The 13,147-nt window shown below is 36.4% G+C and overlaps 1 protein-coding gene across 2 annotated transcripts in view; it reads right to left on the bottom strand.

Moving 5' to 3' along the window:
- The window catches only part of epha10 (EPH receptor A10), a 134,916-nt gene that overhangs the window by 12,631 nt on the left and 109,138 nt on the right, over positions 1-13,147 (bottom strand). The window contains exons 6-10 of one of the 2 annotated variants that reach the window (XM_026289842.1): positions 10,481-10,608; positions 9,481-9,769; positions 7,759-7,867; positions 3,468-3,578; positions 1,418-1,473 (exon numbers count right to left, since the gene is read on the bottom strand). In XM_026289842.1, the coding sequence (XP_026145627.1) occupies positions 1,418-1,473; positions 3,468-3,578; positions 7,759-7,867; positions 9,481-9,769; positions 10,481-10,608 (693 nt within the window). The remainder of the gene's footprint in view (positions 1-1,417; positions 1,474-3,467; positions 3,579-7,758; positions 7,868-9,480; positions 9,770-10,480; positions 10,609-13,147) is intronic. The other variant, XM_026289843.1, reaches the window with a different exon arrangement.

Raw genomic sequence — 13,147 nt, 5'->3', positions numbered from 1 at the left:
AAACCAGCATTTAATGCGGATAAACATACTGTAAAACATGCCTGTCCTTAGAGGAGCAGCATATACATTTATTGCATAAAAACAAGTATTTAATAATAACACTGAAGATGAATGAAAATACACATAATTGTTATTTTATCTGGGTTATATTGGTCTATATACACATACTCACATTATGTTTCTTTATAATTTATTATTTTTATACTGTTAAATCTACTCTATCAATATGCAGTGTATATATAATCTAGTCTCTCTCTCTATATATAATAATATAAGCCTTAAATCATCAAGATTTCTTCAGAAACGAGGCTTTGATAGAGGACAGTCAGTGTTAATATTTATCATATGCAACTTGAAAGATATAAGCAAATCTGCCTCTCCACACATCCTTATGGCAATCTTCCTCCTGCATGTATTTTCATCCTGGCATAAATGTGCATATTTGCATGTTAAATACTGAGGGTATAAAAGGTTAATGAAGACATGCAGATATAAGTTTCATATACTGTACAGATATGCATTAAGACTTGGCACAAACCAGCTCAAAAGTGTATGAAGCTTGCCAGTGTTCATTGTTTCAGCAGATTTAATGCTTCAGCTGCACGACTGCTCTGCACAGACGCTCATTACTCACCAAACTACTGCTGCTCTGACATGCTTACACACATCACATGGCTGCACGCACACACATGAATATTAATGTACGTGAAATGGAACGCTAACATCTGGCTAGAGTTTAGAAAGGTTTGATGGAAAGCGGTAGAGAAACAGAGATACCTGGGCATCACCAGCACTGTACAGCTGTTTTTTAATGAATTAATTAGATTTTTCTTTTTGTAACGTAATTTTTTTTTAATAAAAATAAAGACAGCAGTGAAGAGGAGACAAAAAAAAAGCTCTAATATACATCTGCTTTTCCCATTTTAAATGTAAAAAAAATGCTTATGATCTATCCATAGAGCTTCCATTCTGGAGATCAGAGAGTCGCAGTAAACTGGCAATAATAAAAAGTAATGCAAAAGTAACTTAACATCATAAAAAAGAAGCAGTGTATGCATTGCAATGTTCAACACTGGATGCAGCAGTACTATGGCATCTTTCTTTGTTCAAAGACTGGTAATGCCCTTCCCCCTCTTATGATCACAGAGGGCGTCTGAAACATGCTAATAGACTGGAACATTAGGCTTGCTGGTGTAAAGGCACGCACATGGACTTAGACGTTAATACAGTGCCACTTTATATGTCCCTAATCTCTCTTTATCACTGATCACTCTATTTTTTTCCCTTTCTCTTCCACCTAGGCTCTCTGTCTGTGACAAGCTATATCCATTACCACCTTCAGAAACAAACCTGACAGTCCAATTGATTTTGTGGAATGGATGCACATGTATGCGCAGAAACACAACATGATACTCACACTGGAAGTAGAGTTCCTCATCACCCTCCTGGCTGGCTTTACTGTAGCCACACTGTCTGTGAGGAAAAAAACAACAAGAAATGACAAGTCATTAAAAACCAAGCATAAAACGACCATAAAACAACTTGAGCTAAAGAAAATAAAACTTCAGCACGCAGCCGCAACCGGCTGTAAGGAAATGACAAAACAGCACTTAAAATGACAACTTGTATTAAAGTTATTTACGAACATGTCTGTACTGCCATCTAAACAAAAATGTAACTGAGTGAACTTGCTCAAGACAACAATTTTGTACTTCCCTAGAGATTAAAAATTGCTTCTTATTTTTCCTCAAAATTGTTTGTTTAAAGAATTAGTTCACCCAATAATGAACAATCTGTCATGATTATAAATGACTTTCTTTACAAATGGAGAAATGTTAGGCACTTTAAAGGGACACTCCACCCCAAAATGAAAATTTTGTCATTAATCACTTACCCCCATGTCGTTTCAAACCCGTAAAAGCTTTGTTCGTCTTCAGAACACAATTTAAGATATTTTGGATGAAAACCAGGAGACTTACGCTCTTCTGTATAAGCCGCACCACAAGGATGTGCTGTTTTCTTTCAAATCAAAGCATACATACATGTAGAAAATGTATCCTTGTGGAACAGCTGACATGGAAGAGCGTAAGCTGCCTGCGTTCAGCTCATATTCTCCGAAATGGCGTCAAGTCGTTATTTTTGTTCTATTCGCATACAAAAAGTATTCTTGTCATTCATAACGTTACGGTTGAACCACTGATGGCAGCTGGACTACTCTGATGGTGTCTTTCATACTTTTCTGAAACCTTGACAGTGTATCTTACTTAGCAGTCTATGGGACAGTCACATGCTTCCCAGATTTTATCCAAAATATCTTAAATTGTGCCCCGAAGATGAACAAAGCTTTTACAGGTTTGGAACAACATGGGGGTAAGTCATTAATGACAACATTGTTATGTTAGGGTGGAGTATTCCTTTAAAGCATAATTCCAAGAGTGGTCAGTATAATTCATGAACTGAATTGAAATCTTTGTGTAATCCAGTGAGTTGGTCTGAATGAATCATTATGACAGGTTTTGTCTGATTCACATCTAGCTCATGAGTGAATCATTGCTACTTCTCTTATGAACTCTAATGATTGTGCTACATTTTCAGTGAATAACAACTTTAATTTGTTCCTACACAATCATATTGCATCAGAAGACCAAATCATCATCATATGGATCACATTTACGGTGCTTCACATTCATTACACTGAAAAGAAAGGCTGTGATTGTACAACAGTCATAAAGTGCTAATTTTCATTTTGGGGTGAACTATCCCTTTAAGACAAAAAACAAAAAAAAAAAAAACAAAAAAAAAACATAACTTTTCAGTTCAAATTATTCGTTAAAAATTATGCTTGAGGTTTTATCTCAGGTTTGTCGTTCACAGTGAGTAAATGTAGAGATTTCCTGGTGAACCGCTGCTCTGACAGTCATATCGTGAGTGCAAGAATCAGGCCACTGCAGGATCTGAAGGCATTTGGGCGATTTTACGTTGTGGATTAGTGTGACACGGAGACATTGGGGAAAGACATGCACCACGGGAGGGATTAGAGAATAGAGACACACAAACAGCAGGGATGGAAAAGCACTCGAAAGGAGACACTGACAAGGTTTTGGAGACTTCATGTTATTTTCTAGAGCAGGTGCTGTTGTTTGAGTAGAAAGAGAGTGCACACCAAACAGACTTTTAACTATTATGAGTGTGTGCTGGCAGGCATCTGATTAGAGCATTCACAATCTACTCTAGACCATCACTAGTTCATCACACAAGAGTTGCATTTGTTGACCTACTCTCAACAAAATGGTCATGCAATCAGTCTCAGCTGACCACCTGTTAAGGATGTTATTAGCAGGTGTAAACACGGCCTCTGTTAGGAAATGGAGTGGCGAGACAGACGGGACAAATGGGAGGAAGGAAGATGAAGAGAAAGGTAGCAGCAAGGGAGGAGGGGTAGTGGAGAAACGCAGGCATGCCTGTACCTGGGAGACAGCTGCGTGGAGGGAGGAAGAGGAGGAGGAGGAAGAGTAGAGAAGGAGGTAGAGAGCAGCACCACACGAGTAGGTGCTACATTGGAGGGTCTGGAGAAGCCACTAAAGGAAGAGAGGGAGGAAGGGCTTCTTACTATTGTCATCATAGGAAGTTACTCACTAAAGTGACGACATCACTTACTATCACGCCAAGGAATGATAGAAACACTTTACTTAAACATTAACATTCTATTATCATTTTTTCACCCTTACATTATTTCATACTTAAAAACTTCAAAAGTAAATGATGACAAAATGTCCATTTTATCCTTTTAAGATTATTCTCTGACAGAAATGCTAGGACAAATAGCCCTAAAAACCAATGAGAAGTAAAAAAACAGCATTTTCCCTTTCTTTTATGACTTTGTAGGCAAGCTATTATGATGGTCTGCATCAAAAGACAAGGAGAGGAAAGGAGGAGTGGTGAAGAGAGGAGTGAAGGTGAGTGGAAAGTGAAAGGAGTGACAGGAAGGAGCGACAGTGCGCAGAGAAGAACGTTAGAGCTTTTTATATGTGTGTGTGTGTGTGTATGTGGATGATAACACTCTGCAGAAGATTCTCAAATGTAATGAGACCAGAGACGCAAATATACAAAAAATAAGTAAAAATAAAATCACCATATTTTATTTTCTTACTTTTAGTATTAATATGTTAGTCTTAAGGTTATGAATGAGCTGGTGTGTTCCAAAACAATGACAAAATTCACATTTAGGAGATATAAGCATTCAAAATACAGTCTCTCACTACAGTCCCCCACTAAAATGGTTAACGATTTTCATTTCGCACTTCTCATCAAATCTTCTGTCCAATCAAATGGTCTCTATAATCCGAAGCGCCCTCCCCCTAAACTATAAACAGACACTGAAGGCATGGCTGTAATCGATCACTTGTTTACAGAATTAGTATTTTCTGTACGGTGAATGCCACGTAGTGCACTATATTGGAGACTGGAATGATTCAGACAGTGTAAATATGCTTTTCCATTGAGGAAAAAATAAGTCTGGTTTCGCACCATGTCACGCTAACCATCGCACCACACATACTCTGCCCTGGTCCAGAGGCACAATAGCACGGAGCGGAGCTTTTTTAGAAGCCTTGGGTCTAGAAGTAGGCTTTTTTCCTTTTGCTTTTTCCCCAAGGATAATAAAGTCATAAACTATAACAAATTATGATTTAAAGCATAAGCATTTGAAAATCAGATAAAAAAAGACAAAGGTACAGGACCACATACTTAATAGCTTTAAAAAGGGAAATAACTACAATCCCATGTGAATGACAATCAAAAAAAATAAAAAATAAAAATAAAATTAGGAGACAAAAAAAAGTGTTATTTTGGCATGATTTGCTTGTTGTAAAGGTGCGTTTTAATATTTGTGTAATTGACTTTTGCCAATGTAGATATCTTCATACAAAAGAAATGTGATCATAAGTGAACTACAAGCAGCACAGAAGTAGATATCTAGTATAAGATATCTAGCAAAATAAGTTGAAATAATGTGAGCAGATGGCTCCCCTATAGAGAAAATGAATGGGATTTTTACATCCAGAACCCAGCTGTTCCCAACTTCATATACTATTTTTTATTTTATTTGACAAAAACAGTAGGTAGTATACTAGTCTTTTATTTCAAACAGTCACAGACAAACAGCCCACTGGCTTCAGACGATGCAAGTATATTAAGTGTACATAAAGGGGCGGAAGAAAGGATGTCCACAAATACCAATAATCTGCCGACCGTGTGTGAACGCATGTCAGTAAATGAGTGATATTAATAATAAAAGATGTTATTCCTGAAATAGAATGAGAAAAAGAGGACCTAGGATTCAAGGCTTTTGGGGACAAAATCCACAAAAACAAACCCTGCACAAACCAATTTGATTTTACAGAAACAGTGAGTAACAGAAACCGAGAGACCTGAAAGGCATGGATATTAATATGCATGGATATTGGTGTGCAAAGATTTAGATGTTCAAAAATTTGTGTAAACTAGGGATATGAAACAAATCAATTACATAAGATGCCTATTATTAACTGAATTATCCACTAACTTAGACATACACTGCTACATCAATGTGGCAGAGGGGTGAAGCACTTAATAGACATAACAAAAAGTGCCTTTAGAAGTCATGCATGCTGATTTCCATGCAGATTGACACCTTTGGCCATTTCAATGTACAGTTGCTGATAAAATACTAGTACGGGCAAGCACAGTTTGTGCCTAAATTCACTGAGCCGTCAGCCATTTTCTGTTTGTCCAATACAATTTCACACCTGATATATGCCAGTGTGTCTAATAAGCCTTTCACGCACACATCATTCACCAATATAACCACTTTATCAGACTAGTCGATAAATCTGCTTTTTTCAGTGTGTAAGACAACATGTATCTGGATTCTGTGTTGATGTCTGAGCTGATGATAAAGTTTGTGGGTGCATGTGGAAGAGATTTTGTGTGTGTGTATGATTGACAGAGGCTCAGCCAACCTTCCGTTGTGTGTGGTTGAGAATGAATGAGAACCATTTCACACCGGCTCAATATAATCCATTCTCATCAGACTGATTAATGGAGTGCTATAGGAGCGTGTGCTTTCTGTCTGCCACTCCCTCCCCTGACACTGCAGCTGCTCAGAGATCCATTAGAGTATGTCACACCTGTGTTCTTGTGGTCGCATGAAATACCTAGGCACAAGGAATTGGCAAAACGTGCAAGACTCGGCTGAAAGATCCGTAGATTTCCGCAGAATTGGAACAGCCATCATTCACAATCTGTTATGCATCCTACGTTCCTTTCATTTTTGTTTGAAAAAAGGTTTTGCTTTCAGCTACATATAAGATTGCATTACTCTCAGCTATATTGAACAATTTACCATGTTTAAATTCATTCAAAAATCTGTGCAGAAAATGCAAAAGAAGCTATGAGAATTAACGAAAAAAAAAACATGCGTCAACTTGTATTGCTATTTTGGAGAGTATCCCATACTCAGATCAAAGATTAAACAACGTTCACCGCGTATGTTTTTGAGCCTTGATCGTGTATCCTTGTGTAGGAAACTAACACATTTGCGTTTCATTTTTGTTATTGTTGAATAGTGTTGAACTTTCTTTTCCTGCATCATGTTCTTCATGCAATTTGTTTTAGTTGCGCACGCTACAGTACAGACGTGAATTAACATTTACATTTTCACTTCTGTTGTGAAAAGAGCTTTTACATTAGTAAAAGAATAACTTTTTATATTAAAAAAACGAGCAAGCAAGCCCTGCCCAGATTTAAAAAGTAACTCAAAAGTAACTAACTTAGGAAGTAACGCAATATTGTAATGCATTACTTTTAAATGTAACTTTCCTCGACACTGATTATGACGGAATAAGTCAAATTTAGAAAGTCTAAATTAATCTAAACTCATGAAGTGAAAGTATATTTTGTAAAATCAAATTTTAAAAAATGAAGCCGCAACATTACAAAATTAAACTAGTAATATTTATATAGATAAAAGTCATAATATTTTGTGAACTGACTATAACATTATAAGTGGTAATATTAAGAAAATGATAAAAGATATTATGATAATCTTCTAAAACGGTTAACATGACCACATTTCGCTTTACATTTTACACGACTGATGATTTTACCCATGTATTGCATACATGCACTTGTGTCGCGGGAGCACTTCTGTGCATGTGGGACAGTTTTGTCGTCTATGTGATCAGTGAAAGAGAGAAATCTGTCTAAATTACAGCAGCCTTTACAAGCACATATGCGACATGTGTACATGTCTCGCAATCATGGTGAAATTGGATTGAGCCTGTCAAACAAGCTAACAAGCACTGTGCCTCTCAGAAAGAGGAACGAGGTTTCACGCTCTCCTGTGGGATAACGAATGAGTTTGCGCATCTGTGTATATGAGAGCCGGACTCGACTAAAAATGTGTTTTGATTCATTCTAATGGATGATTTAGCAGACCATGGAAGTAGAAAAAGGCTTTTGCTGATGCAACTGTCATGTTGCCGTTAGGGAGCAGAAACTGAATGTGCAACCATATCCTAATTCAGTTAAAGGGATAGTTCATCCAAGATTGTAAGAGGTTCATGAACCAATGATGTTTGATGGGCCAGATTTGAGTACACAAAGGATAATTTTCACCAAATTTTGACTGATAACCTTGCAAATTTGTTCTGTAGATGTGATTGCAGAAAGCATTTGACGGGTTAGCCTTTGTAAAACTCCTTGAAAAAGCAGTCATACCTTCTCCAGATGAGCAATCCAACTCCAAGAGTCAGTAACATGATGAGAGCAGCCACCGAAACCACCACGATGATCACCACAGGACTCTGTTCACTAGAGGCCAGGGCCACTGCACAACAAACACACAAAGACAAACAAAAGATTTGGTTAGTATTCACCATGGCACAAGCCATTATCAGTGCTCTGAAAGCACTGGAGCTTGACAAGAAGATTGATCTTTGAAGTCTTCCCTTATTTATTTTGATAGGATCCTAATGGGAATACATTTTTGTGAGTTTAAAAGTGACGATTTTCTTCCAAATGGTCCCACTCCATCCATCTGGACGCAGAGGAACTACTTTCAGTTACGCAAAAACACTTTAGCTCTCAAATGGAAAGATGATCCCTGGTAAATCAGCTGTTTATTGGTAAATAATGGAGAAAAACCCTTTTACGGGTCATTTATTTAGAATTCAAACCCTGATGGGACATTTAAAAAAAGGTAAACTTATTTGCACTCCTTTTTCTGTGAAATTCAATTATCACTGAATCTCAATAAGTAAAATATCAGCCTCATCAGCAGAGGACATCAGGACATTATTTTATTTTATTTTTTACTATGAATGTTGAAATTAGTCGTTCTGCTTAATATTTTTGTGGTAACTGTGATACCACATTTTGTCATGATGATAAAAAAAATACATATAAAATCATCTAACAATGCAAGCATCTTTATGGTCACATTTAATATTTTAATGGTTCCTTGCTGAATAAAAGTAATAAATTCTTAAAAAATCTTACTGACCTTAAACTCTTAAAATAGTATTTTATATACATTTAAAACTTTATTTAAATGTACGCTATAAATATCACTCACAAAGGCCTATTATTCAGTCTTAATTCCTGAATATGGTAATGTACAATAGCTACAAAAAATTTGTATTTTTTTTTTTAATTCACAATAAAATATTGTATGACTGCCAGTACTAATCATAACTTACATGATGTCACAATGAAGGGTAATATAGTGAATATAATGTAATTTCCTATATAATAATGCTCTATCTTTAAGGGCAAAAAAAGGTTTAAAAAAAAAAAAAAATATATATATATATATATATATATATATATATATATATATATATATATATATATATATATATATATATATATATATATATATATATATATATATATATATATATATATATATATATATATATATATTTTAGGGCTGAGAAGCGAAACATTGTCTACTGTTTGATTTAATCCTAATTTAGTGGAGCACTTTGCATTTCAGAAAAAAATCCCAAACTGTTAGGAGCAAAAGCACAGTGGAGCGATACTAGACAGGATCTGGAATGAGGCTCATCCAGTCCAAATGGTTTGCAACCAGGCACCAAAACTGGCAGCTTTGTTCTGCATAATCTAAAGCTGCTCAAATACTTGTTTGTGTGCTACGATGAAGGAGCCTGACGAGGCCACATGTGAAAGTCCTTCTAAAGCATTCATTAAATATGAATACGTCCTCTTAAATTAAAGATGACAGCAAGCATTTGCACTTTAAAGTCATTGTTTCACTGTAACGGCAAAATATATTGTGTAATAACATGAAATAAATAGAAGAAAAAAAAAAAAGTTGACAAAATTTTTTGAGGGGCTGCTCACATAGCTCCAAAAATAATGGCACCACACATTCCTTTCACATACACTCTTTCTTTTAAAACAAAGAGAGACACTCACGTTCCCCCAGCGTCTGCAGCTCCAGCGGTGTGCTGTACGCCCCGTAGTCGAGTGGAGGGGGCGACACAGCTGCCACGGGGCTGGAAGAGGAAGAGGAAGCAGACGCGGAAGATGGAGACAAAGAGGAGGAGGATGAGGAGGAGGAAAGAGGAGAGGAAGAAAGAGAAGAAAGTGCTGGGCTGGAGCAGGTGCGGATGAGGAAGACATAGGTGGTGCCTGGTTTCAGGTTGTTGACGCTGATTCTGGTGGCGGCCGTCTTCACCGTGGAATAGCTCTGATCTTTCTGATCCTGAAGGAACACAGAAATATGCCCATAAAACAAGTAAATGACAATGATGGAGATGATATTTTAACATATATAGAACAATATTTTATTTCGCTTTTGTCTTCAGTGTCAATCAATCTGCTGATCTGCTGATTTGGTTTTCAAGAAATATTTCTTGTTATTAACAACGAGGAAATTAGTTGTGCTGCTTAATATCTGTATGGTGATGTGGTTTTTAAGCATTCTCTGATCAATAAAAAGTACAAAATAATGCCTTGACTGTCAACCTTGCTGAAAAGTATTAATACTGTACTTTCAAAAAATAAAATAAATAAATACAATTTATTGGTTGTGCCAAAAATTATGCATCTTGACATCAGCCGTTATATAGTCAGACATGTTTGAATTGATTTTTCTTTTTTTCTTTTTCTTTCCCGGATAAAAAAACAAAACAACCAACCAATTATTCAAGTTATTTACTTTACATGTTATTTGCTTGTGAACTATAATCTGTGTTCATAAGAAATGTATTATTGCGCAAGAGAGGTGTTTTTTTCCATCAATCCTGGCAGGAGTTTGAACAGACATCGATGTCTGGCAGCTACATGTTTATCTGACTGAGTGATCAATGAGCTACAGGCCTGTGGGAAGCTGCCGTTTACTGTGGCTGTACACGCATGCATGTTAATAACAGCTTCAGTGCTTTAGTGGAGAGGACAGAGTATGTCACTGTACCTTCTCATAGTATTTAATCTCGTATTCAGTGCGGCTGCTGTTAGGATACACGGTGGGTTCCCTCCAAACCAGAGTCACACTGCGCTGCTCAACCTTCTCTGCTCGCAGCTCGTTAACCTGGGAAGGCGCTAAAGAGACAGACAGAGAGAGAAAACTGTAAATAATTAAGAGAAAACTGTGAGCTGAAGTGTGTAACAGATTGGTGATGATAACGGTCTGAACATGCTGATAAAGATTTGATTAAGACGTTCTCCTGCTGTCAGAATAATGTCAAATCCATCCACTGTGTGTTCAATGCTGGTTAGACAAACTCCAAGATACAACCGGCACAAATTCAACACTTGCGGAACAGTATTCAGCATTTATGAGTGAACACTTTGCAAATACTTAAAAATCCTTAATACAAGATTTTTTACGTGTTTAAAATCTTGTTTTCAGGACATTCTTAATTCTGGCGGTTAAACAATGCAAGACCTAGAACTTGCATCGATTAACCACCACTTAGGAATCCAATCCCATAGCTATGGGACAGTAAATTATCCTTTGTATATTTATTCAGAATTGCGCCAAAAGTAATAGGTTATTTTGCCTACCGTTTTATGGAATTTGGGCATACTACATATTTCACATGCTGTTTTTCACCTACTCTAAAATGCAAGACTATTTCCTGTCCTGAATGTAAGAGACTGAGTTAGATGGATGAGTGTGAGTGAGTCTCCTGCCGTTCTGATTAAGAGATGATTAACGGCGACAGAACAGCTGAGAGCTGCCACTCAAAATCCCCCAGCAAGGACTTATAGCTCCATCATGCCAAAAACAAGCACCGGACAAATAAGACTCTCATACATCACCAAGAACCAAAACAAACCTTATTTTTCATGTAATGCTTGCTTTTCTTTCTTCACATGCAGTAGCACGTTAACAAAAACACACTCACACAGTGTCCATCACGTGGTCTTTATATCATAATTCAAAATTACAGTGTCATTTGCGGTGCTGATCAAAGACAGTACTTGTCCTCTTCATGTGTTTGACAAAGGGATGAGGGTTATTGTTATTCAGGCTGTTCTTTCGGCCTGCTCCTCCATTTCCAGCAACTCCAGACATCCCACGAGACACTGGCATGAAATAAAACTAAGATATCTGAGTAAAAATCCTCTGATCTCAGACAGAGTGACAGCTACACTGCTTATTAAAGATCATGGACAACTGTACTGTGACGGCTGACAGCTTTATGAATACACTGTGTACAGACGATTCGATCTTGATCAGATGTGTGGGTCATTCTATCTTTGGCCTTTATGCCACTTTTATTGACAGGTGTAGTGTAGAGATGACAGGAAATGATGGCGAATGGAGGGAAAAAAAAAAAAACTCCCATTAAACACATAAGCATGCTGTGTATGCGGTAACAAAAAAAAAAAACTCAAGTCAGTTTTAGGAAAGGAAATCACACTCTTTAAACAAAAAGAGCTAGTTATCAAGTTTGTGTGTGTGTGTGTGTGTGTACATGTAGTATGTGCAATAGCTTAAAGAATAGCTTTATGAACAACTATTAATTATATGTACTTATTTTGTATGATAGTGTTAAACTTTCATATCTTTTTTTCAAAAATCTTTTTTAAAAATTATTTAAAAACAGACAAATTAAAACTACAGAAATCTAGTTTCAAGTTTCAATTTCAGAATTTAGCAGTATTTTGTGGTGGTTTTTCAAACAGGGTTCTAGTGACTAGATTAGCAATTTTAAAAAAAGGTCACACCAGTACTTAGTTACAGTAATATATAGCCAATAAAATAAAATTCAATTCAATTCAATTCCAGGAATAGAAATCCTACTTCACAAGTTTGTGAAAACAATGTACAGTTGTACAAATGCTGAAGAACATGATCATCAGGTGAGATGCTCTTGCCTCCACTGAAGCATAAAACACATTCTAGAGTTGACAAGGTCAAATTTGCTGGACCCACTTTATATTAAGTGGCCTTAACTACTATGTACTTACATTTTAATTAATAATTTAGTACAATGTACTTATTGTGTACATACATGTTTTTACATTGTACTTATTTTTTTTTTAAAAACTACATGTAATTACATCTGTATTTAATTTCTGTAATTGCATTTATAAATACACTGTTGACCCATACTTTACACCTTAACCCACCCTTAAACTTACCCATACCTCCAACCCTCTCCCTAACCTTACCCCTATCCCACCTCAATAGCAGCAAAAGTGTTTTACAATACAATATGAACACAATAAGTACATTGTACTTATTTTTTTATGTAAGTACATAGTAGTTAAGGCCACCTAATATAAAGTGGGACCAATTTGCTTATATTATTGGTAGCCTAGAAATTTCCTAAACTTCCCCAGATTTTTTAAGTGGTCTCAAACTTCTGGACCCAACAGCAAGTTATGTGTGGGGGAAAAAAAATCTAGCAAAAACAATAAATAAATTAATAAACACCTAATTTGCTAATAAATGGATTTATAATCTCAAGAGGGATGAGAGGCACAACATAGCAGTTTGTGGGTTATACTGGGTGTAAGAGAAACTTCTCTCCCTCTCAATTTCTACTCCAGGCTGTTGTTTCTTACCCACCATAATGAATAATGTATAAAGAGCTCCAAACTGCTGCTCTGCCTCCCACTCCAACTC

This window comes from Carassius auratus, chromosome 19 (genome assembly GCF_003368295.1).
Source record: "Carassius auratus strain Wakin chromosome 19, ASM336829v1, whole genome shotgun sequence".
Taxonomy (NCBI): domain Eukaryota; kingdom Metazoa; phylum Chordata; class Actinopteri; order Cypriniformes; family Cyprinidae; genus Carassius; species Carassius auratus.
Note: the sequence above shows the minus strand (reverse complement) of the source record. Positions and strands in the feature narration are given on the sequence as shown.